General features: G+C 39.1%; 1 protein-coding gene across 1 annotated transcript in view; it reads right to left on the reverse strand.

Moving 5' to 3' along the window:
* The window catches only part of MTMR7 (myotubularin related protein 7), a 127,935-nt gene that overhangs the window by 70,848 nt on the left and 31,252 nt on the right, over positions 1-25,835 (reverse strand). The window contains exons 2-4 of the mRNA XM_011979590.1: positions 17,364-17,486; positions 15,330-15,492; positions 6,102-6,259 (exon numbers count right to left, since the gene is read on the reverse strand). Of these exons, the coding sequence (XP_011834980.1) occupies positions 6,102-6,259; positions 15,330-15,492; positions 17,364-17,486 (444 nt within the window). The remainder of the gene's footprint in view (positions 1-6,101; positions 6,260-15,329; positions 15,493-17,363; positions 17,487-25,835) is intronic.

The raw sequence follows: 25,835 nt of genomic DNA on the forward strand, positions 1-25,835 counted from the left end.
CTATGGTTGTTAAATTTAAGTGTAATTATGAAGAAGATTCAGCATCATGAAAGTGTCCATTCTGGCCCAAATAATCTATAAATTCAAGATATCCTGAGGAATTATGTCAAAGGAACTGACTTTTAAGATATCAAGATTATAAAGCCATAATAATCACAATTGGCAAAAATGTAATTGTAGGATTTATACAGTGTCGAATTGGGACAAAGTTTAGCAAACAGACCAGGATTAAAAAAAAAAAAAACAGTATGCTAAAAAACAAAACATAGTAAGAAAGACTGACAACTCAAAACTTCTGAAGACACTGGAACGGTGTATCAGAATCTCCTGAGAGATGATATCTGCAAGAGCTATAAATTATAACAAATTATTGGCTACATTATAGAAAGAACTACAAATCAACAAGAAAAAGACAAATAATCTTATAGAAAAAAAAGAGCAAAAATGTGAGTAGATAATTCACAGAAGAGTCAACATGAATGGCCAAGAAAAACAAGCTCAACCTCCCTAGCTGATCAGGTCAGTGCAAAAACCACATTAAGATCCAATTCATACAAATCAGTTTGGCTCAAAGTTAAGATCAGTTAATAAATCCACATGGTTATATAAATGAAACAATACAAAAAGGTGCAGAAAATGCTATAAATAAAAGCAAAGGAACAACAATGCCAAATCGCATCCAGTGGCGCTGAAGAAGAACAAATCCCACTTTCATCCTAGTGTCCTATCCACTCCATTACCAACACCAGTCTAGGTTATCACTTTTGGGCAAACGTGTTATTATTCTCCCTCCTTTGTTAAGCCAAAAGGTATTATACTATATTCACCATATTGTGCCTTGCTTTTTCTAACCTAGCAATGTATTTTAGCAGTCTTTATCAGCACATAGGAATCTTCCACATTTCCTTTAATGGTTATACACTAACTTAATCACATGGATAGAGCAAAAATTATTTAGCTGACTCCCATTAAAGATATTTGGTTTCTTCTAATATTTGCTATTACAAACAATGCTTCAAAAAAATAACCTTGGGGGCCAGGCATGGTGGCTCGCCTGTAATCCCAACATTTTGGGAGGCAGAGGTAGGCAGATCACTTAAGGTCAGGAGTTCAAGACCAACCTGGCCAACATGGTGAAACCCCATCTCTACAAATAATAATAATAATAATACAAACATTAGCCAGTTGTGGTGGTGGGTGTCTGTAATCCCAGCTACTTGGGAGGCTGAGGCAGGAAAACTGCTTGAACCCAGGAGGCAGAGGTTACAGTGAGCTGAGATCGCCCTACTGTACTCTAGCTTGGGCAACAGAGTGAGGCCCTGTCTCAATAAAACTAAAAAAAAACTAAACAAAATAAAATAAAATAACCTTGGGTATCAGTGTGTGTGTATGCTATTAAATCCATAGAGTAAATACTCAGAAGTGCAATGTGGGGTCAACAAAGAAGAGTACCAGCGCATATCACATCACTACCAACTGTTGGGGAGTCTGTGGAGTAACGAGAACTTATATCTTGCAAGCAGGTCAATATGTCCATGCAAACACCTTAGAAAAGAATTTTCCAGAATCTAGTAAAATTCAAATCTATATACTCTTTGCCTCATAAACTCTACTCCTAAGTAGAAACACAATATAGTACAAGACATATACAGCCACTTAACAGCTTGATTCATGACAACAAAATACACCAAATAAAAGAAAAAAAGAAAGAGGAAAGGATGAGTAATTGTTAAAACTATGGTATATTTGTGAAATGGAATACAACCCACTAGTGAAGAACGAAGGAATCTGAGCTGTTGGTATCAACAGTTATTAATCTCTCTGTGCCTTAGGCAATTACTTAATCTCTCTGTCATACTTTCTCCATTTGTAAAGTAGAAATAATAATAATACTATTCATAGAATTAATATTTGCTAATATTTATCAAGTTTTTAGAACAGCACCTGGCATGTAGTAACTATGTACATATTTGTCAAATGAAACGGATCACAAATACAAATGTTACCATGTTGAGTGAAAAGCCAAGTTTCAGAGAACTCTATACAGCATATGCAGACCAAGTACAGACAGTATAAAAACATGCAAAACAATACCACATACTACTACAGTAAGTCCTTGCTCAACAATGCCCATAGGCTGTTGGCAATTGCAACTTTAAGCAAAGGAACATGAAACAACACCTTTTTTCCCTCATAGATATCACAAAATGATGTCGAGCAAAATGATGTTATTTGAGGATCTGCTGTACATCGTTTCACTCAAAGTCATGGTTTCCAAGAACCTGCTGACATTAAGTGAGAACTTCCTATATTTAGAAATCTAGAAATGCTATAATAAAGGCAAGGGAATGGCAATGCCAAATTGCAGACATTGATGCTGGAGCGAGAGACAATTTGGAAGGAACATCTGGGAAATTAACTAGCACTGGCGATGTTCATTCTCATACAGCACACAGGTCCCAAGCATTCATTCCATTATGCTTCAAAGTCCTGTGTGTGTCATAAGTGTGCCATAATAAATAACTTTTTTTCTTTTTTCCTTCTCTACTTTGTGGGATGATTTAAGTAACTTTTTTTCTAAATGAAAGATACACAGTGGAGGAAAAGCAATACGATATATACTTCTGAAATAATTATAAGCAAATACAGGGAAAAACCATCCAGTGATAGACATGAAAAAGGAAAAAGCATAATTGACAGAACACACAATACATGATATCTAGAACAATATCACAGATAATATTTCACCACAAAAAAAGATTTTCAGGTTGAGTAAAAAACAATCTAACCAAACTCAGCTTAAAAAGATAAAACATTTACATAGGAAGGTTAAAAAGAAGGGGTTAAACAAAGCTCCACCAAGCAAATTCTGACAAAGAGAAAGAAACAGTGGAAATATAATCATATAAAATAGAATTAAATGCCGGCACGGTGGCTCACGCCTGTAATCCTAGCACTTTGGGAGGCCGAGGCAGATGGATCACGAGGTCAGGAGATCAAGATCATCCTGGCTAACATGGTGAAACCCCGTTTCTACTAAAAAATACAAAAAATTAGCCAGGCACGGCGGTGGGCGCCTGTAGTCCCAGCTACTGGGGAGGCTGAGGCAGGAGAATGGCATGAACCTGGGAGGAGGAGCTTGCAGTGAGCTGAGATTGCGCCACTGCACTCCAGCCTGGGCGACAAAGCGAGACTCCGTCTCAAAAAAAAAAAAAAAAAATAGAATTAAAAGTTTAAATAATTCACAGGAAAAGGGGATATGTGAAATTGACATAAAGAACACACTAAGATGTCCTTAATCATTACGTACTAAACCATGTAACTTTAAAATATATAATGCAAACATGTTAGAACTTAAGGAGAAAATGTCCAATCACAATCATAACAGGAATTTTTTCACATACCTCTATCAGAAATCAACTGAGCAAAGGGACCAAAATAATAAGAAATTCAATTTAGATAAAAGGAAAATTTCACGCCTAAATAGAGAATACACATTTTCTCCAGACTCAAAATATTTATTAAAAATTAATAGAATACTGTGTTTTATGAAGATATAAGTCTTCAAAACATTCCCCAAATATGAATTCCATACGCCATGTGTTCTGAATGCAATATAAGGGACTAGAAACTAACAAATACTGATGAAAAACTAAAACATCAATGTCCCACCTGCCTGAAATTTTTAAAACAATTTAGGCCCTTTATGCCTTTTGGTAGATTCTGGAAAGATTTTTCTTATAAAATAATTTAAAATTGGGGGAAATTATACGCATAAAGATATTACATCAAGAATTATTCATATGGCAAAAAAAAAAGTCTAAGTAATAATCTAAATGCCCTTTTTTAAAAATTTGAGACAAAGTATTTTGTCGCCCAAGCTAGAGTGCATGGCGCAATCATGACTCACTGCTGCCTCAACCTCCCAGGCTCAAGCAATCCTCCAGCCTCGGCCTCCCAGGTAGCTGGGACTACAGGTGCACACCTCCATGCCTAGCTAATTTTTTAAAATGTTTTTGTGGGAATGAGGTTTTCCCTATGTTGTCCAGGCTGGTCTCAAACTCCTGGGCTCAAGCAATCCTCTCGCCGTGGCTTCACAAATTGTTGGGATTACAGGCATGAGCCACCATGCCTGGCCTAAATGCGTATTAATAAAGAAATACTTTAGTACCTTACAGTACATTCATTTGATGGACTACTGTACAATCATTTCATTGACTGTTATAAGTACCATACAGCAATGTAGCAAATCCTCACGAGACCGGGCATGATGACTCACACTTATAATTATAGCACTTTGGGAGGCCAAGGCAGAAGGATTGCTTGAGCCCAGGAATTCGAGACCAGCCTGGGCAACATAGGGAGAACTTGTTCCTATAAAAATTTTGAAAAAGTAAGCAATTATGGCAGCAGATGCCTGTCATCTTAGCTACTCAGGAGGACTGCTTGGGATCCGGAGTTTGAGACTGCAGTGAGCTATACCGTACGGTACTCTAGCCTGGGTAACAGAGTGAAACCCTGTTTCTTTAAAAAAACAAACAAACCAACAAAAAAAGAACCGCAAGAAAATCCCTGTAACAAGGTCAAGAAAATAATCAGAATTCAAAATATGCAACTGGAAATGGTCATTTATCAGGAGATAAAATACAAATTGTCAATCAATATATAAAAAGCTACAACTCAAGAAATCAAGATACAAAGATTAAATTAAAATAAGAAATCACTCATCCCACCATCAAGGTATCAAAAGATTCTTAAAAACTTTAACTCTTTGCTGGTGAGGGTATAAGGAATCAAGCATTCACAACTGAGAATTTACAGAAATTGGTGCAACCTTTCCACAATTATTTTTGACAACAGGTACAAAACTTTGTGTAGGTGTTTTGACATAAAAATTATATTAAAATTCTATCTTTTAAAAAATTAAAATATGGGCAAAGGTATAGTTACCAGGATGTTCTCCATTATTTAAAATAGTAATAAGTAATGACAATCTAAATGTCTAAAAATTAGAGCGCAGGTAGATATTAGTTGATACAGCCATATTTAGATAATACTATGCAGTGTTTTAAATATATTATAAAATATAATTACTGACAGAAAAATGTCGCAATATGTATGTGAAGAAAAGCAGAATATAGGGCACATGTAATGATTCCATTTTTGTTACGTATGTTTAAGCAGGTTTGTGTGTGCATACATAAAAAATCTATATATACATTAAAATCCCAGAAGCCTATTGGCCAGATATAATAACAGTGGCTATCTCTGAATGATGGCAGTTTTAGGTGATTTAATATCCTTTTGCTCTATGTTTTCCAATTTTTAATAAATGAATATGCATTACTTACGTAAGAAAAAAGTTATCAAACTATACAGAAGAGAAAACAACTGAAGGAAATTTTAAAACATAAGAATGTTGTGAAAATGGGATGGTAGGGTTTTTTTTGGTTTTTTTTGTTTTTTGCCTTTTGGAAACTCTCTAGAATGTTCTCACAATACTTTTGTTACTTAAATATCTTAAAAATTAATAGTGAAACCACCCCTGATCTGTAAGCCTATCATTAAGGAGAAGACGGGATTAATTCGGCCACTGTAGCTTCCCTGCCTGTCTGTATTCCTTCCTGTGAGTGTAGCCATATTGCTCTAGGGAAGCCTCTTGCTGACCTTGTGTACCAAGCAAGGGTTCAGTGAGCACACAGAGGAGCTGGTGCCAAACTGCCATCAGAGTCTCCCTGACTTGCCCACTAATCACTCACTACACTATAAAAAGACCTGATGGGAGAATGAGATCCTGGCCAGCTCTCCCACCAACTGCCTGTCCACAAGGGCTGCCCCCTGGCCTCTCTGGGTTTCAAGTTCTGCAACCATGAGATGAAGGGTCTAGAAGGGGTGATCTCTATGCTTCTCTGGTTCAAACGTTTTAATTCTAGGTCCAGGTTGGAAATACAGCTGGCACTAACCAAGAGACACCCGGAAATCCGCACATGGATATCTACAAAGAGCTCTAAAACCTAAAGGAGATAAAAAAATAAAGGTATGCTAAGCTAGCTGAAATCCTAATTTCATGTGGCTTCAGTGTTTGGGTTTCACGCACTCACTCTGTAGTCTCTATTGACATCGCTGAGCTGCCAGTGATGATTAGGGAGGCCCATCCGCTTGTATTCTTCACTAAGATCAATCAGCACCCAGCCTTGCTCTCTTTCTTCTTTATCCAGCATGGGGTTGAATGAAAAGCAGTATAATTCCTCATATTTCACTGCAAGAAAAGGGAGGATAAAGTTAAATCAAGCTTAGTCAAAACCAGAGCAAATCTCCCTAAAAACATTCTGTCCCATCTGGAGTGCCCTGAGAGGCCATCCCAACCCCCACCTCCAGCACACTCCTGGGAGCAACCTGTGTGCAGTGGACAGGGCCCCCCACCTCCTACCAGCAATGACAAGATGACCTTGGGGTATCTGAACTCGGCAGTACCTTCTTTCCTTTTAGAACACACGGACATCACCATTTTGTGCTTTTGCTGTTGTTGCTTTAAAAGCAAATATATTTTCCAGACCACACAAAATATGGAACATAAAAATTCAGAACACATGCATTTATTAGGCATCAAGATTCTATTTTTGTAATGCCTATCAAGCTTGGATTTGGGGTGACCTCTCAGAGGCAGGCCCGGGCCCAGGCCAACTGCACATTTTCATGCTCACAGTGTTAAAAAAGAAAAAATAACCAAGTTGAAAAAACTCTGGAATATATTAAACATTTGCGTCAGAAACATCTGAACTTTAAACAACTACATAAATATCATAATTGTGCTGCTCATTTGCATAGGAGTCATTAAAAAAACCAATTCATAGTGCACAGCACTGTGCTCATGGGATGCGAATTGAAGGCCGCATCATGATGCGGCTTCTTTCAATCATGCCATATTATCTCTGTCTTTATAGATTGCCTTTGATGCTTGTGAAGCCCAGTAGCCCCACTGTTTCCCTTTCGCCAGTAAAATCTAGGATTTTATTTTCTTGCTCCGGTCTTGCCATTTAAGGGAAGTGTAGAGACCAGCGCTACCCAACAGAAACATAATGTGAACTATCTATATCATTTTAAATGTCCTTGTAGCCACATTAAAAAAGAGTTAAATTAATTTAACCATCTATTTAACCCAATATACCCCAAATCATTATCACTTCAACATCTGCATGATATAAAACTTATTAATATTTGATACATTTTGTTTTGTACTGTCTTTGAAATTTCATGTGTATTTCACACTTAACCGCCTATCTCAGTTCGGAGTAGCGCTGAACAGCTATCTGTGGCCAGTGGCTACCATCTTGGACAGTGCAGATCTAAGCATTTCTAATGATAATAAAGGATAGCTGATACTCAGACCTTGTTTTGTTCCAGATTCTGCTGCAATTAAGAGCATTAATCCAGTTAGCAGGCAATACTGATGGTCCTCATTTTACCTACGAGAAATCTGAGGCAAACGAGAGGCACATTCCCTCACTCAGAGTCACACAGCTAGTAACTGGGAAGTCCAGGTTTAAATGAGACATCTGGCTGCAGAAGGCCTGCTCCTAATTGTAACACACCCTCCCCAAAGGCAGATCCTTCTCGCTTCTTCTTCTTCCTTCCTCGTTCCAGTCCCTTCATCTTCCTGTTTTTTCTCCAATACATTTCTTTCTCATAGCTTTCCTAGGTCCTCCTATATCCTTAGCATACTGATAGCAGTCACTGTGAAGAGTGTAAGTTTCCTAAACACATGTATATGCAGCCCATTATAGGATCTCACCACCAGCAAGAGGCTGCAGCAACACACAGGCAGCCTGACATGAAAACTCAGGTTTCAAACTTGTTTTGATTGCTATTGAGATGACTCATCCACATGGAAGAGGAAAGATAAGGGTCATATTTTAAGCACCAGATTTCTTCATGTTTCTTGTAAGAAGCAACTGTGGTATGTCAGTGAGATAAATTATGTTCTATTTCAGTCTTTCTCCATGTCATGTTTCTAAACTTCAAAACTTAGAATACAGACTATTTGGACAAATAACAAAATACGCGCATCCAGGTACGCTCACACACAAACCAGAGCAGTGCTTTCTGTCAGATCAATTTCTTATCATCTTAGCTCTGTTGCAGACAGCATGTGAAACTTCAGATCCTGTTCTGGGAACAGCTGGCTCGACACTGACACGTCTTTTCCATCTCTAAGTACCATTTTCATGACTCAGGCTTCTGCTACCATAATGTTAACCACAAATGCTAGTTGTTTAGGATGCCAGAAGAGTCTCTTGAGAAAGCCTCAGTTCCCTCAGTCAAAGAAGCACTACTGAATACAGGGTAATAATGGCAGTTAAGATCTCTTTGTTAAATATTTACAAATAGCTTTAAAGGTAGAAGAAGAAAAACATCCTGTGACTATGACAGTGTTCTGTGTGTGGGCTGATACCTGCTTCCACTGGGAAGAGGCAATGAAATTATCCATAAATTACAGCAAGAATAATTTATAACAGACATTAAACAGATCACTCTTGAACTAGGAGACAATAGGATGGGTTGACACTGAAATTATGAAATTTTCCCTTTTTTAAGGAAAAGGGTGATCAACCAATCCTCATGCCCAATTTAAGGAAAATTCTACATGAGGGCCAGGAAAAGCCCATTTTTGTCAGTCAACACTGAGTCATGTGAGCTTCTTACCCACAGGCAAGCCCAGAAGCAGCCTGCAGACTGTGCCTACTCTAAGAAATCAAAAAGGGCCACTAGCACAGATGAAAATTTTACTGAATTGTTCCCATGCCATAATTTTCTGTTCCTTTCACTCTCTACTTTTGTCAAATACATAGCAGAATGTTCAGCAATTAGCTGGGAGGTAAGTTTAAAAAAAAAAAAAAAAAAACTAGGACTTGAGAATCTTTATTTTTTTGCTTACAGACTTTTACATAATACATTGACAAATGATAGTTGTGTATGTTTCTGGGGTAAAAAGTAATGGTATGATTTTTGACTACAATGTAGAATGATTAACTCAAGCTAATTAACATATACATTGCCTCAAGTGTTTCACATTTTTTGTAACGAGAACATCTGAAATTTACTCTCAGCGTTTTGAAATTTACACTTCTGAACTATTACCTATACTCAACACACTGTGCAACAGATCTCAAAATAATAAGACTTATTCCTCCTTCCTGAGGCTTTTGCACCCTTTGACCATCATCTCCCCATTTCCCCCACCCCCAGCCTCTGGTAACCACCATTCTACTCTCTGCGTCTGGGAGTTTAACTGTCATAGATCCCACATGTAAGTGAGAACATGTGGTATTTGTTATGTTGGGCTTTTTTCACTCAGCATAATGCTCTCTAATTCCATCCATGTTGTCACAAATAACAAAATGTCTTGCTTTTTAAGGCTGAATAGCATTCCATTATTTGTATATCCCATGTTTTCTTTATCTCTTCATCCAATGACGGATACTTAAGTGGATTCCACAACTTGGCTACTGAGAATAGTGCTGCAATGAACATGTGAAAACACGTGAGAGCAGATGTTTCTTTGACTTACAGATTTCAATCTTTCCAGTAAGCACTCAGAAGTGGGATTATTGAATCATATAATTCTATTTTTTATTTTTTGTGGAACCTCCATCTGTTTTCTGTACTAATTTACATTCCCACCAACAGTGCATAAGCATTCTCTTTCCTCCACGCCCTTGCCAAAGCGTGTTATCTTCCATCTTTTTGGTAAAGACCATTCTAACAGTTGCGAGGCGATATCTCACCGTGGTTTTAATTTGCATCTTCCTAACGATTATTGAGGTTGAGCGTTTGCTCATGTATCTGTTAGCTATCTACGTCTTCTTTTGTGTACTCTCTTGAGGTCCCTTGTCCTTTTCTTAATCAGAGTACTTGGTTTTTTTTTTTTTTCCTATAGAGTTGTCGGAGTTCCTGATGTATTTTGGGTATTAATCCCTTATCAGGTATATGGCTTCCAAATATTTTCTCCCATTTCCTTTGTTATGCAGAAGTTTTTTATATTTTAGACAAATCTTTAATATTTACAGAATCTGAACAGAGAGAAAGTATTTGCCTACTCTAGGAAGGTCATATCCCTCAGCTGATTTTCTACCCACTCTTAAAACAGGCATGTTAAAAGTTCCACTGGCTTTTCCCATCACAGTCTGAGCCAACAGACCCAACATAAAACATCTTTTGCTATTAGTGACCAGCAGCTTTCAGCAGGAAGTGCACCGAAGGCCTCACCCTAAGGGGCCCCATTACACAAGAGCTCCTCCAATAAGAAGCAAATACTCAAAATGCCTTTGGATTGTGGGAGTAAACTGAATGTGCATGTTTAATTTTTTTAAAAATTCAGAAAAAGTTAATGTGGAAATCTTGGTATTTACAGTATCATACATTATCTACTTAAATCATATAACTAATGAAACAGGAGTCCAGCTTTAATGTTTCTCTACCCAGAAAGCAAAATGGTAATTTCTAAAATACTACACGAAATTAAGGATGAGTAACATTTTGGCTGTTTCTAGGAAGACCAAATCAGTGTTTCAGTTGAAAGCAGAGCTCAACCCAAGCATAGAGATCCATGTTTTTGCTGATTTTATTCTAGCACCGATGTCCACTGTGCTCCCCTTAACCTAGGGAAGCCTGTGGCACTACAGTGCAGCTCAGTCTCTATTCCCCTCCCTGGCTCCTTCACTCTCAGAAAACCCCACTTCCTACTTCCCATAGAAAATGCAAGACATCAGGTGGAAACTCTCAACTTGGAACCACCAGGCGAATAAATGGGGCTGCGTCCGTACACAACCTTTGCTCCTTCTCTCCCATAAAAAGGAAAGGGTGCTCCTTCTGCCAAAATAAGGGAGAGATGTGGGTACAACAAAACATTAGGGAAGGAAGGAAAATAACCTAGCTTGTTCCCTAGGTACCAGATTAAAGGTTATAAAAACAGAATATTTAGGATAAATATATGGAGGAATTGCCTCTCATTATAGACTAACTGGGAGAAGCAACAAATAATGCAACATTAAAATCAAAAGTATTTTAAAAATGAAGAGAAAAAACAAACATGAATCAGCATCAGCAGAATGTGAAGGGTGGGAAAGGGAAGGGAAAACTTACCAATAGTCATCAGGACACAGAGATGTGAGCGTTTTTTTAATAACCAAAGTAACTACTGAAAGCTAAATTGCATCAAACATTATGCTGAATTCGGGCAACTTAAAATAACTGTAGTTGAAAAACCATTTAGAGTGGGGTGAGAAGACAATACAGCCATTATTGGATTTTGCATATTTAAAATAAAAATGAGGGTGCCTCACCTTATCTGTCTATTGTAAACAAACAAGTGTTGAAATTAAATATTAGGACTGTTAAAGCTAACACAGGGGAAAAGGGTGCTATGCTCTGATAAAAAAGAAATTACCACTGCAAAAATTGCTTAAACATCAATGACTTAGATAAGGAATATAAAAAGTTACCAATTAAGCACATGAGACTACTTCAATCATGAGATTTTTTTAAAATAAAAAATATCCAAAAGAATTGAGGAGTGAGATTCTAAAAAGAAACTAGTTTAGGAAAAGGGGGAAAATAAACAAAAGAAATTATTTAAGTGTTGAAGCGCCCACAAACACTAAAGAAGGAAAGATAATTGATACAAAAAATAAACAGCAGGAGGCAAACTGGAGGGAAGAGAGGAGAGAGGACATGGGAAAAGCTGAAGCCCCCTGAGAAACAGGGGTCTTTTCACCAGAAAAGCTGAGATCCTTATTAATACATTCGATCTACAAGGTTAACTGATCTCATTTGAGCCACAACTCTTATTTTAACCTAAGTTAGTTCTTTACCAAGAATGAAAGAGCTTCCTGCATTTGGACATGTTATGTTTTGCCTGAGATCTTCTATAGTCCGTGACCGAATTCTTATCAATCTTTATTCACACAAAAAGCAAACCAATAAAATCGCTAATTTTTTAATAATTTGATTTACCCTTATACCAGAAATCCTAACTCAGTAAAGAGAGAATCTCAACATTTATTTTAAGTTGCCTGAATTCAGCAGAATGTCTGAAGCAATTTCGCTTTTTTTTTTTTCTTTTTCTTTTTTATTTTATTATACTTTAAGTTCTAGGGTACATGTGCATAACGTGCAGGTTTGTTACATATGTATACTTGTGCCATGTTGGTGTGCTGCACCCATCAACTCGTCAGCACCCGTCAACTCATCATTGACATCAGGTGTAACTCCCATTGCAATCCCTCCCCGCTCCCCTCTCCCCGTGATAGCCCCTGGTGTGTGATGTTCCCCTTCCCGAGTCCAAGTGATCTCATTGTTCAGTTCTCACCTATGAGTGAGAACATGCGGTGTTTGGTTCTCTGTTCTTAGCAGTTTCGCTTTCAATAGTTACACGGGTTCTAAAACACCTCACACCTCTGTGTCCCTCTGCTGACAGTTGGAAACTTTTCTCTTCCCTTCCCCACCCTTTGCATTCTGCTGATGCTAAGGTTCAGGGTTTTTTCTTTTTTTTTTTTTCTATTTTTAAAGTACTTTTGATTTTAATATTAAATAACAGCAGCTTTGAAAATATCTCCTTCAGAAACCTGGACTTAAATGAACTCCCAAACATTTCTTCTTATGTAAAAACAACTGTTTTGCCCTCTATAGCAGCAGTCTACAACCTTTTTGGTAGCAGGGACCAGTTTTGTGGAAGACACTTTTTCCGTGGATGGGGGTGTGGTTGGGGGATGGTTTCAGGATGAAACTTCCACCTCAGATCATCAGGCATTAGATTCTCATTAGGAGCACACAACCTATATCCCTCGCATGTACAGTTCACAATAGAGTTCATGCTCCTAAAAGAATTAATGCCACCGCTGATCTGACAGGAGGTGGAGCTCATGCTTGCATGCCCGCCACTCACCTCCTGCTGTGCTGTGCTGCCCGCTTCCTAACCAGCCATAGACTGGTACCTGTCTGCAGCCCAGCGGTCACGGACCCCTGCTCTACAGAACCTTACAGTTAGCTGGGTGTCCATAAAGAAACTGAAAATATGTGAACTTTGTTGGTGACTAACCAGAATATCGACAGAGCTACATTGTACGACTAGAATTCAAAGTACACCTCCCTCACCAACCACACACATACACCCTTATTCTCATATCCTTAGAGGCAGTGGAGGGTGTATTTTATAAAATATCTTCAGATGGTTCTGAAAGGCCACCCCATCCCCCAGCTGAAGGCCACTGTTTCATGTCAAACCCCTTCCACATTTCCCCATCTCCCTCTAGAGTCAAGGTCCTGCTTCCAAAGTTACAGCCTATAATGTGCCCTAATTTTAGCATTGCCTTTAACATTGCACTGTGAACTGCTTGCGTTCTATTTCGCCTTCCCTCACTTACTAAAGCACTACATTTTAGGCAAACTGGCGTTTCTAATACCCATGTTTCAAAATGCTGGCGATTCTTTTTAACTCCTCTTAGGTGATGGCTTTGATTCAATGAATTACTATGATTTCTTTTAGAAAAGGTAGCCAGTCAGATCTCTGGCTACATCTAACACCTAACTCCCAAAACTTCATCTTTTAAGGAAAAAGTATCCCTTTCGAAAATGGGGGAACATAGTAATTTCCCCCTCAGGGATCCTCACAGCGAGAGTCCTGGCACTCGCTGCCTCTGGGCCGTGACCCTCCTGGTCCCTGTGATTCACTCTTCCAGCTGCTCAGCCCTTTCCCCGTTCGCCAGGCTATTCCTAAATCCCATTAATCTGCTCAGAGCACATTTATCGCTCAGTACTTCCATTAATCAGTGACACAGAAACTGTTGCACAGAATTCTCCTCACATCCTCTGCTGCGTGCAACCTAGTGTACATCTTCCCAGAACTTCTGTTCCAATTTTAGTGCACCCTCCAAAAAGTTCAACTGCTTTTCTGGCTTACTCTGCCATTCCTGTAGTGCACTTGGATGAAAAAGCCTCAACCAACTGCCTTTAGAGGGAAACAGTGTAAAGTAAAAATTACCAGATTTTGACAGCTCCCTGGCATCATTTCCATTCAGTAACTTTAGCTCTTAGCTACCTACAAAGAATATGGACAAATCGTGATCCAACCAAATGCCTTGAAAAGTTTATAATTGAACTTCTTGTCCTGAATCAAAACATATTTGGCAAAGTAGTTATCAGCACATATCTTATTTCCTTTATTAACTACTTCTGTGTAACACAACTGTTATATAAATGATCTCTTTTCACTGTATTCTTCCAAGAAACATAGAGTATATTTCTTTTAAGGAAAACAACACCACAACTCACACAAGCCACACAGAGAGGCAAGAAACACTTCTTTTGAAGCAAACAGTAAGCTATAAATCTGAAGAGCCCAAGATGATGGCTAGAACAAGATAGCAATGGCGAGAACATATTTTTCAAATCCAAATGTTCTTCCCACTACATCAAGTCTTGTTTTTCTTTTTTCAGGAGAATCAGCAGATCCACACTCTGAATAGGCACTGATGCTAGTCTAGTTGTACCAACCTTGGAAAAAATAAATTATTATCAAAAAGCAATGGAGGGGCAGGCATGGTAGTTCATGCCTGTAATCCCAGCACTTGAGGCTGAGGCAGGTGGATCACTTGAGGCCACGAGTTCAAGACCAGCCTGGCCAACATGGCAAAATCCCATCTCTACTAAAAAAACAAAAATTAGCAGGGTGTGGTGGCAGGCACCTGTAGTCCGGCCACTTGGGAGGCTGAGGCATGAGAATCGCTTGAACCCGGCAGGCAGAGGTTGCAGTGGGCTGAGATCGTGCCACTGCACTCCAGTCTGGGCAATGGAGCAATAGTGTCTGGAAAAAAAAAACAAACAAACAAACCCCAAGAAACAAAAAAGCAATGGAGACTAAGCCTTAAAAGCCTCAAGAGGGAGAAAACTGCACTAGAACTGTCTGATATTTCCCACACAAAACAACTGGTCAGTTCTGTCACTGGCCCCATTCAAGGTGGCTTGAGTACCACAACATAAGGGCATAACTTAAACGCAATTTCACCCCAAAAGGAAAACATCCTATAACCCCCACCAAGATTAAGTGAATACTAAGATTCATGAAAGAGACCCACATAGTAAATAACTCGGGGGAGACTCTAAAAAACAAGAAACTCTGTATCAGATGATTATTCAGGCTTGTCCTCATCTGAGAACCAGACTGACACAATCCCTAAACCCCTATCATTCCTAAGCACCAAACAAATTCTTGAATGTGATTTGCGAATTTTTAAGAGAGGTTCCGTATTAAATGCCAAGTTCCTCTACCCTACCTGGCCTTGCAAGGCGTATCAGGGAGATGTACACGTCGTGGCAATCTCTTTCCTGAGGTATGATGAGCTGTATTATCTGAAAGTTCTTGCAGCGAATCAGCAGAGGGCATCCGGTAGCAGTCGTTGCCTGTTTCTCAATGGTGGAAATCTGACTGTGAAGAATCTAGAACCAAATGTTAATTTGCATAAGCTAAGCACAAATAACTAATGAATATGACAAGGACTAACATTTCGTTGTGGCTCAAACAATGACAAGACGCACTCCCCAACCTCTAGCTAGCTCAACCCTTGCATTCAGATGACAAGCACTGAGATGTTCCAGGTAACAACCAACTTCCTAAATTTATAATTTTATTTTTCAATACCAAGCTTCCTGATATCCAGGATAGTTATTTTGAAGCAAACCATTCAGCATATAAATTTGCACACGTCCAGGTAAGGAAACATTTTGGTGGTCAGATGTGGAATGCACTTTATAGCTAAAATCAAACAAGGTCATGAGAAGTCAGTAAAATAAACTTCTGCAGTCAATACAAGTTAGAGATGGCTCCGCTGGGAGGTGCCACCATGCTCCTTAATTCCACACGGAATGTTCGAGTTCTGTATCAACATGGGGCTGTTGTTTTCTAAGCTGTTGGTGGTCGGGCAGACTGCAAAAGAAGGAATTTATTTATCTTTTTATTTTTTAAATTAGTATTTTTATTGCAAATCATAGCTGTACACATTTATGGGCTAAAACGTGATGCTGTGATATATGAACATCATGTGGATGATTACATCAAGCCAATTAACATAGCCATCACTTACCTATAATTTTTTTTTTTTAAACAATGAGATCCTTGAAATTTACTCTCATAATTATTTTGAAATATACATTGAGTATGGACACCTTGCTGTGCAATACATTTTCCAGACTATTCCTACTGTTCATTGGAAACTTTGTGCCCTTTGATCAGTATCTCCTCATTCCCGCCCTCTCCTCTGCACCCCCAGTGTCTAGTAAAACCATCATTCTACTCTCTAAAGAGGAGATTTACTTTAAAGGAAATCATACTGAAGTGCATCTCTGGTGTTACAAGAGGCTCTCTGCTCAGTCTTCAATGGCAGCATTTTATTTTGTAAGTTTCCCCTCCACTAATAAGTGCCTGCCACCTTCCGCTAAAAATGTACCACTGTGCACAGAATATAGAAAAGGGAAATCTACAATTCAGGGATATCACCATTGGGTTGCTGAAAAAATAATAAGGCCAGGCACAGTGGCTCATGCCTGTAATCCCAGCACTTTGGAAGGCCAAGGTGGGCAGATCACTTGAGGTCAGGAGTTTGAGACCAGCCTGGACAACATGGTGAAACCCTGTCTCTACTAAAAATACAAAAAGTCAGCCAGGCATGGTGGCATGTGACTGTAGTCCCAGCTATTCAGGAGGCTGAGGCAGGCGAATCGCTTGAACCCAAGAGGTCGAGGTTGCAGTGAGCCAAGATCGATCGCACCACTGCACTCCAGCCTGGGCAACAGAGTGAAACTCCATCTCAATAATAATAATAATAAATATCTAATGGTTTCATTAATAAGTAGCAGAAATACCTGATGATGAAACTCCTCTAGCTTTTCTTTCATTTTAAAATTACCAGAAAAGTTGAGACAACATAATAAAATGACCAAATGGCTGCATCACAGGACCGTACAAATAGAGAATATTGCAAATGGAGCACCAGAGGATGGCAATGCTCAATCTGGCCTACTGACATTATTCAATCTCTCCTTGACAGCTGTGACAGGAAGCGCTTGTATCTTCTGGCTATTTCTAAGTCTCTCTTTAGTGATGTTCAAATAATTCGGGTTTAAAACGAATAAGTAGATCAAGTAGATATGACTATACAGAAAAAGGCCAAACACACATTCCAGAAACAGTTCCCTAACACCCAATCACCAAAAGCCCACTCATCTCACCCCAAGGAAAAACGAATGGAGGGCAAAAACTTCTTACTTCAAACAACGCAAAACAAGGAAAGCTAAAAATAAAGAAAGCATACCCATGTTTCTTTTCTTGTGTCAGGTGAATTTTCCACGAATATGACGTGAGTAGCCGTCAAATACAAAGTACCTAGAGCTGCTTTTTTAGGAGACACTCGATCTACCAAGCGGACATTTTCAACCTAGAGAAATCGGCATGATGAAAAGAGTTACCATAAAGCAGGAGAGCAAATCACAAAATAAATAAGAGGGTAAACTCATACTTACTCCAAAATACAATGTTTTGAGAATTCCCCCAATAATAAAAGCCAAAAAATGTTCCCTTAAGTTAACTGGATCTCAGAGTATCATTCTGTATATTAAAAGATGAAAATTCACCAATTATGAAAATATGACTTTAAAGGTACCACAAAAGATTTGTAGACCCTATTAAAAATACCCTGAGTTTTACAATGGTCAACACTTTCATTCCATTGTAATTGTAGAACATTTTTAATTTAAAGCAGAAAGCGTATGTGTTAAAGTTCTGAGTTTACACTATGTATGATTGACATTCTATGAAAAAGAAAACAGCACATGTTCCTATGTGTTTCTAAGTTGCAGAAATGGCCTTAAGGCTGTTTGCTTCCATATAAACTAGTAGGAAGTATAAACAAACATATGGGAGAAAAAAGTATCAGAGAAGTGTATATAAGGAAAACATACCATTTCAAGATCCTTACAATCTTTCTAATGAATGGCATTATCACCACTCAGCTAAAATCCAAACTGCTAGAAGAGATTTCTAGAAACAATTTTTATCAAGCATACATCTCTTATACGCAGAGTAATTTCAAGGATATGTGCACTGAGATCATCCTAACATGAAATGCAATGGAAATGACAAGACAATCTCCACCCGGCCAGACAAAACGGAAGCAATGATGACTCTAGTAAGACACATCCACCATAACCACCGCAGGAACATTCCTGTAATGACCACAGGGCACAGCAGTCCTACCACTGCTAAGGATCAACCACCTGCAGAGAAACACTGACACATCCCTCAAGTCAAAATGGTATTTGCTTCCATGAGGCAGCTTAGGAACTAATACATTGTTTTCGCTCCATTCTTCAGTTTAAATAGAAGCTGTGGGCTGGTGCGGTGGCTCATGCCTATATAATCCTAGCACTTTGGGAGGCCGAGGCAAGTGGATCACCGGAGGTGAGGAGCTCAAGACCAGCCTGGCCAACATGGTGAAACCCCATGCCTCTACTAAAAATACATACATTAGCCTGGGGTGGTGGCGGGCGCCTGCAATTCCAGCTACTCGGGAGGCTGAGGCAGGAAAATCACTTGAACTCTGGAGGCAGAGGTTGCAGTGAGCCGAGATTGTGCCACTGAACTCCAGCCTGGGTGACAGAGCGAGACTCCATCTCAAAAAAAATAAATAGGCCAGGCACAGTGGCTCACGCCTGTAATCCGAGCACTTTGATCACGAGGTCAGGAGTTCGGGACCAGCCTGGCCAACATGGTGAAACCCTGTCTCTACTAAAAATACAAAAATTAGCTGGGCGTGGTGACGGGCACCTGTAAGCCCCGCTACTCGGGCGTCTGCGGCAGGAGAATCGCTTGAAACCGGAAGGCGGAGGCTGCAGTGAGCCAAGATGGCGCCACTACATCCCAGCCTGGGCAACAAGAGGGAAACTCCGTCTCAAAAATAAATAAATACATAATAGAAGCTGTGGTCCTGATCTAGTTTAGGAGTCTCAGACTGCCCATCTACTCCAGGGGAGAGCCAGGGGAGACCCAAGGGAGTAGCAGACCTCGTGAACAGTCCTCGGAACACGAAGAGCAAACAGGACCCAAGACCTCCCATTGCCTCAGTCTCCTTTAAGCCCTTAGAGCCAAGCCAGCCCTCTAGGAGTAACTCTAGAGGGTCCCATCTCACTTCCTCCCAATTTTCAGAGATCTACTGAGGTCAATAAAGAATTAGGTATTATAAATATTTGCAGTCATACAATTTACTCCCGAGCATTGTGAAATTCCTGAAGACTTGTGAAAGTCTATGTATGTTAAAGACATTCATTCAACAACAGTGCCCCTCACCTACCAGGTTATGATTTTTTTTTACAAGTATTCTTTTGTTACAGATATGCTGCACATTCTTTTGTATGGTTATCCATCATGGTATATTTTTTGTGAATGGTGTTCATATCACTGGTTTACTTTCCTACTGAATGATCAGCATTTCTTACATATTTATAAGAACTGTTTATATAGTAAGGATAGTAGCCCAAGGCCCAATGAGTTTTTATAACTGCCTCCTTAGCAAACTTTTTTTTTCATTAATTCTAGTATAAATCTGTTGAATGTTCTGAGTAGACAAATATTTTCTGTAATAATTTGTTGCTTCCTTTCCAGTATTTATCTTTTTTCTTTGTATAATAGCATTAATTAGAAACTTCAGAGTAACTATAAATAGCTTGGAGACCACAGTCACTCTTGCATTGTTTTTCAGTTGTTTAATAACAGCTTTGTTGCGCTATAACTCATATACCATATAATTCCCCCATTTAAATGTACTAGTCAATGGTTTTAGCATATTCACAGCACTGTATACACCATCACTGTGCAAACAACACACCTATTTTAAAACATTTCCATCACCGCAAAAAGAAACCCTGCACCCATTACCAGTCACATCCCAGTTATTCCCCCTAGCACTCCAGCCCTAAAAAATCTATTTACCCTCTATCTCTTTAGATTTGCCTATTCTGAACATTTCGTACAAACGGAATCATGCAACCTGTCATACTTTGATACTGGTTTCTTTCACTTAGCAATCATGTTCTCAATCTATGTTTCAATCCAAGTTCATCTACTTGTAGAATGTATCAGTGCTTTATTTTTTGTTGCCCCATGATAGCCTATTATATTGATATATCATATTTCATTTACCCATTCATCAGTTGATAGACATTTCGGTTGCATCTACCTTTTGACTACCATGAATAATGCTGCTATGTACTTTTGAGCGTAAGTTATTGTGTGGACATATGTTTTCATTTATCTTGGCCATACTTAGGAGTAGAATTGCTGGGTCATTTGGTAACTCATATAGTAAGGCTTCTGAAGAGCTTCTGGACTATTTCCCAAAGCAGCTGTGCCATTTAATATTCCCACCACCAATATACAAGTGTTCCAATTTCTCCACATCCTTGCTAACACTATTATAATCTCTTTTTTTGATGACAGTCATCCTAGCATGTGATCTCATAGTGGTTTTGATTTTCATTTCCCTGATAGCTAACAATACTGAGCATCTCTTTATGTGCACCCATTTTTAATGGAACACTTACCATCTTTTACCATTGAGTTTGATGCTGATACTTATTATTGCATTGTGAAAGTGACCTGATCCTAGTTTACTAAGAATTTTGATTTTTAAAAATCAGAAGCGAATGTTATGCCTTTTTGATATGTACTTGGATAAATATTTGCTTTTTTAACTCTCTCCTAAATTATCAATAATAGTAACAGATTTCTTAATCTTTCAAAGAGTCTTGTGTTCCTGGTATATGGCCAACTTGGAATCACAACTATGTAATTCATACATAGTCATTATGTATTGATATTTTAATATCCCTTGTATTTTCCCTGCCATAGTTGTTATTTTGATTTTTTTTTCTTTTGCATCTATACTTTTAAGAGAGAACCTGCATGCCCTAGCCTATTCATGCTGCTTTTATCAAGTGAATTAACCATGGTTATGATTACTTCAATTAATCAGGAAGCTTTCAACATACAAAGTATTTATTAGTTGAAACAAGTATAGTACTTCTTTATACAGAAATAATTCTTTAGTAATGCTTTCCAAAATTTGGCAATAATTCCTACAGGTCCCAGAGCTGTCAAAAGCAATTTTCAAGATACAGAGGAGGAAAAAAGAAATAAGGAGGGCAACACCAACAGTATGATTTCCCAGCGACACTAACAATTAAAAATGAGTTACAAAAATTAAAATTCAGTTGTCTTAGATACGTTACGAAGTCAGAAAGCACTGTTCAGGGACTACCTCACAGTTTATACTAAGACGATGAAAACAATCTAAAATGAAATAAATTCAGAGTTTAGGCACCATCTTGAAGACCCACTGACTCAATAATTCAGCCTTACCATTGGGCTAACTTAATTCTATCTCACCTATACATATAATATGCTGTACACAGTACAAAGTAATAAGGCCAGTTTTATACTTAGGAGGAGCTAAGACTTAGGAAACAACCAGCTTCTCAAAACAAAATTGTTACAACTCATTTGCACGCTCCCAGGAACACTATGCTTAAGACACAGGAGGTATCTGTACTTTGAAAAAGGCTATGCAAATCTATGCAAAAGATATTACAATATATTATTAATTCTTGGATGTACTTTTTTACATTCTGGTATTTCTAAAAATGGGACACATCTGATGATTGATGTGTAAGAAGCTATTGTGTCACTTCATTGGCAGTGCTTCTTTCTTCTTTTGTGGTACATAAAATCTTGCTGCCTCTCAGCATCACTGATGTCTTAGATTTGTTGAAATATGATAAATTTTAGTCTTTAGCACATAAAAGAGAATAATTGAAGCCATGGGACTAAAAAAGGTTACCCAGGGCGAGCAGGCAGAGTGAGAAGAGATCTGAGGAAAACCCAGTGTTTAAAGGTCTAAATAAAGAAGAGGAATCAGCAAAGGACAGACACAAAGAAATGGACAGGTAGCAGGAAAATCAGGAGATTCTGTTGTCAAGAGGAAAGCAGAAGGAGTGTCCATGTCAAATGCTGCTGAGAGACAGAGTAGCGCAAGAACTTTAAGTTGCCCACTGGATTCAGGAACATGGGGGGGCACTGGTGGTCTTAGCAGGAGGGGTCCTGGAAGCACGAGGATCAGAAGCCATGAAAGAGCAGCTTGAGGTGCCAACTCCCAGGCACTGAGAAAGTAGATACCACTCTTTGCCAAAGTGGGGTTTGAGTGGGCAGAAGCAGATAGTCTGACCACTCAAACCCCACCCCGGAGCAGCAAGAGCCATGTTAGCTTTTCAGAAGCAACTGGCACGTCAAGACATTTTAAGGAAAGATGCCTATTAGTGCTACCAACCAGGCCATCTGCACTTGTGATACACACAGGAAATAAAATCACTCCATTAGGCGGGATTGAGAAATACATTTTAACAGATTAGAAGGAGATGGGGATCACTGAGCAAAGATTTATCCTGCTTATGTTGTCTCTCCAGTCCTAACAAACTTTCACCCCCAGCTTTTAGAACTTGCCTTTTTAAAAATTAGGAAACATGTACTTACTTATTTAATGTTTAAAGATTCGGAAATGTAACAGGAAGAAAAGAAAATGACCCCTAGGACCATAATCCAACACGAGCATGGTTCGTCTTTTGGGAAAAACGCCTATACCTCATTTTAAGTGTTTTTTTGGTTTTGTTTTGTTTTAATTAGGTAGTGAAGCACCACAGGAAATAATCCCCAGGGATGGAGTGAATAAAACTAATCTAAATTGTCTGATGGCACCGTTTCATTGCAGTATCCACCCTTCCTTTGCCAAAATCTTCAGAACAGTTGGCCATATACCATAATGCACTGACGGTTTGGAGGAGGGGAGAGTAATTAAGGAAGAGGTAGGTAATTAAGGAAGAGCTGTGCCACAAGCCAAGGACACATAAATGGATGGTGACTTGATCTGCAACCTGAACTAATTCAGAAGCAAATGATTATGCCAGAGGGGACTGTGAAAATGCAAACCTCCATGGGAACTGGCAGAAATTCTGGGGAAAGCTTTGGACTTCTAAAGAAAAGAGAACTGAGGCATTTCAAAGAACTATGTCAAAGAACTCCACCAATATCTCATGAATCAGGCCAACCCCAAGTTGTCAGTTTGTTTAAGAAAAATCACCAAATAACAATAAAAACAATAACAAATATTTTTCGATATTTGATATCCATACGCTGTACAATTACTTTATATACCTGAGCTGAAGTTAATCCCCATAGTAACCTCCTGAATTACAGGTTCTTGCATAATCCCCATTTCATAGTTCTGTTGAACTTGAGACTTGCCAAACTTTCCCAGGTCCTGCAGGGAACAGGTGGCGTGGCCCAGCCGGCCTGGGTCTCCAACCTTTTGGCTTCCCTGGACCACAATGGAAGAAGACAAATTGTCTTGGGCCGTACCACACACATAAAATACACTAACAACAGCTGATGAGCTTAAGAAAAAAAAAAGGTCCATGCATAGTTTTTGTGGTATCTGCCACCACAGATAGGCAAAAACATCCTCACATTCAAAGGGCAGGACACCCGGACTAGAACCAAAGTCTGTCTAACTTCAAAGCCATGTTCATCCTTCACCATGGCTGCTGTGGGCACTTGTAAATGCCTTTGAGGTCATTCTAGAATTGTTATTCAAAATTAATATGTTTAGCACAGTCAGTTAATAATTATTGTAAGAAATCTTACACATGAAATTAGTATTTGAAAATAGAATGTTGTAAGACAAAATTATACTGTAAAACTATATTCACAAATCACTATCACAATATTATTCTTTTAGATAAACCCAAAGACAAAAAGCTTGGTAATGGATATAAGAGCCCAAAGATTGGCACTAGCAGACTTTGGGGATTCTCAGAACTAATAAAAGAGAGAGAAAACTAAACATCTAATTCCATTCAAAACGATGCCTACGTGTGGCACTGTGTCAGGTTCTGCAAAAAAAAAAGCTAAGGGGTGAATAAGGTAGAGTCTTTGTCTATCTTCAAGAATCTTACGGATTCAATGGAAAAGACTGTGCCCCAGTTTAACGGCTTTTTTGAATTCCCGTCCCTCCTCTGTTGGGGTTAGACTGAGAGGAAACAAAGGTTTCATCATCTTTTCTAGGCCAAGGCTGAAAATGTTCAGTCAAAACCCTGGGCGCCACCAGCACACGGCCAGGTCTGAAGAGGCCACCCCAGCCACCCAACACAGGTCCTTCTTGGCCTTCCCTTCACTGCCTGGGCGTCAGCAACACCTCATAAATCACCGAGAGACACAGCCTTTCTTCAGTGGTCCTCTATTGTGCCACCTTCGAATTTCAATCTTAGTAGAATGTGGGTCTTTCTATCCTGCAGGTCAAATATTAAAGTGATGAACATTGAGGGTTCCAGAATCATCTCAGACTATTTGGGTAAGTAAAGTTGCTCTGTAGGACGAGGAATCCAAAGTGCAGGGCCGGGGTGCCAGTCATTGAAAAGGACACAAAGCAGTGGCACTGGCTACCGGCTTTTCTCAGGCTGAAGACCAAGTCCTCAAAACCATATAAATTAGGCTCCAGATCAATGTCAATCATCCGGGGGAAGAGATCCAGGGACTGTTTAACAGAGAGAAATCAAAATCTCTGCAGCAGCCAAAACCAAAGACAAGTTTATGTTCTAATCTAAGAAAAGCAGCTAGATAAATAGTTTGTTGTGCTAAATTTGGTATCATGACATTTTCTAACTCCACCAACATGAAAAGAAAAGTATTTGTGAGTCAAAAGGCCTGGGCTCTGGTTCTGGTTCTGAAATGGAACTGCTGGGAGTAGGCAGCTTAGACATTATCCCTGCATTTTGACTTCTATAAGGGACCTAAAAGGTCTTTAATGTCTCTCTCCAGTCTAGCAGACTGCAGTTGTGACCCAGTGGTACTTTATAGACTACCTACAAGGATACAAAATGGCAACAGTGAAAATGCATACGATAATGACTCAATATTAAATTTTCTGGAAATTAAGCCACTCAGTAACCTGGGTGGCCAAGACGACTTTTGTGATTTACTGAGGAAAGGAAGCATCAAGCCACAGCAGCAATGATGCTGTAACAGCCTCTGAAGCTGGTCCAGAGGCTGCACTGATATCCAGTGTTCTGGTCCCAAAGGACAGAGATAAGCATCCCAGGGCCAAGGGTACCCAGTCCACCAGCCTGGAGGAACAAGCTGCCCGGCCACGGTGGCTCATTTTCATTCTCCAGATTCCTTCCCCATCTCCAGCTCTTCTTCTTTTTTGCCTTTGTTGGAGAGTTAGGAAATCACTGGCTAGAAACCCCAGAGCACTTGGGAAGATTTCCTGAGTTATTTCTATCTCTCATAATTAAGTATCATTTGGATTTAAAACTGAATTGATGAAGTGTCTTGCTGTACTCTTAAAAATAAAGACTTTCATTTGACTTTATTTTAAAATCTATATATTTAGCACATCCATCCACCCATCTTCTTTTCTTTTTGCAGTCTTTGATGTTGATATTCAGGCTACATGGCATGCGGAACAATCTTAGTGTCTCACATGAAATACCCACCCCTTGGTCAGGAAGTGCCTGAGTAATAAGGAGAACTTGTGCGGAAACAAAATTTGAGACCACTACAGTAATGAGAAGCTAAAAATGCAGGCAAAGTCCTTTTGTTCTCAATGTTCTTCCATTGTGAGCAGAACATGTTATATGAGCCATAAAATGTGCAGGTGTAAAGCACAAAAATATACATTAAT

This window comes from Mandrillus leucophaeus, unplaced genomic scaffold (genome assembly GCF_000951045.1).
Source record: "Mandrillus leucophaeus isolate KB7577 unplaced genomic scaffold, Mleu.le_1.0 Scaffold204, whole genome shotgun sequence".
Lineage (NCBI taxonomy): Eukaryota > Metazoa > Chordata > Mammalia > Primates > Cercopithecidae > Mandrillus > Mandrillus leucophaeus.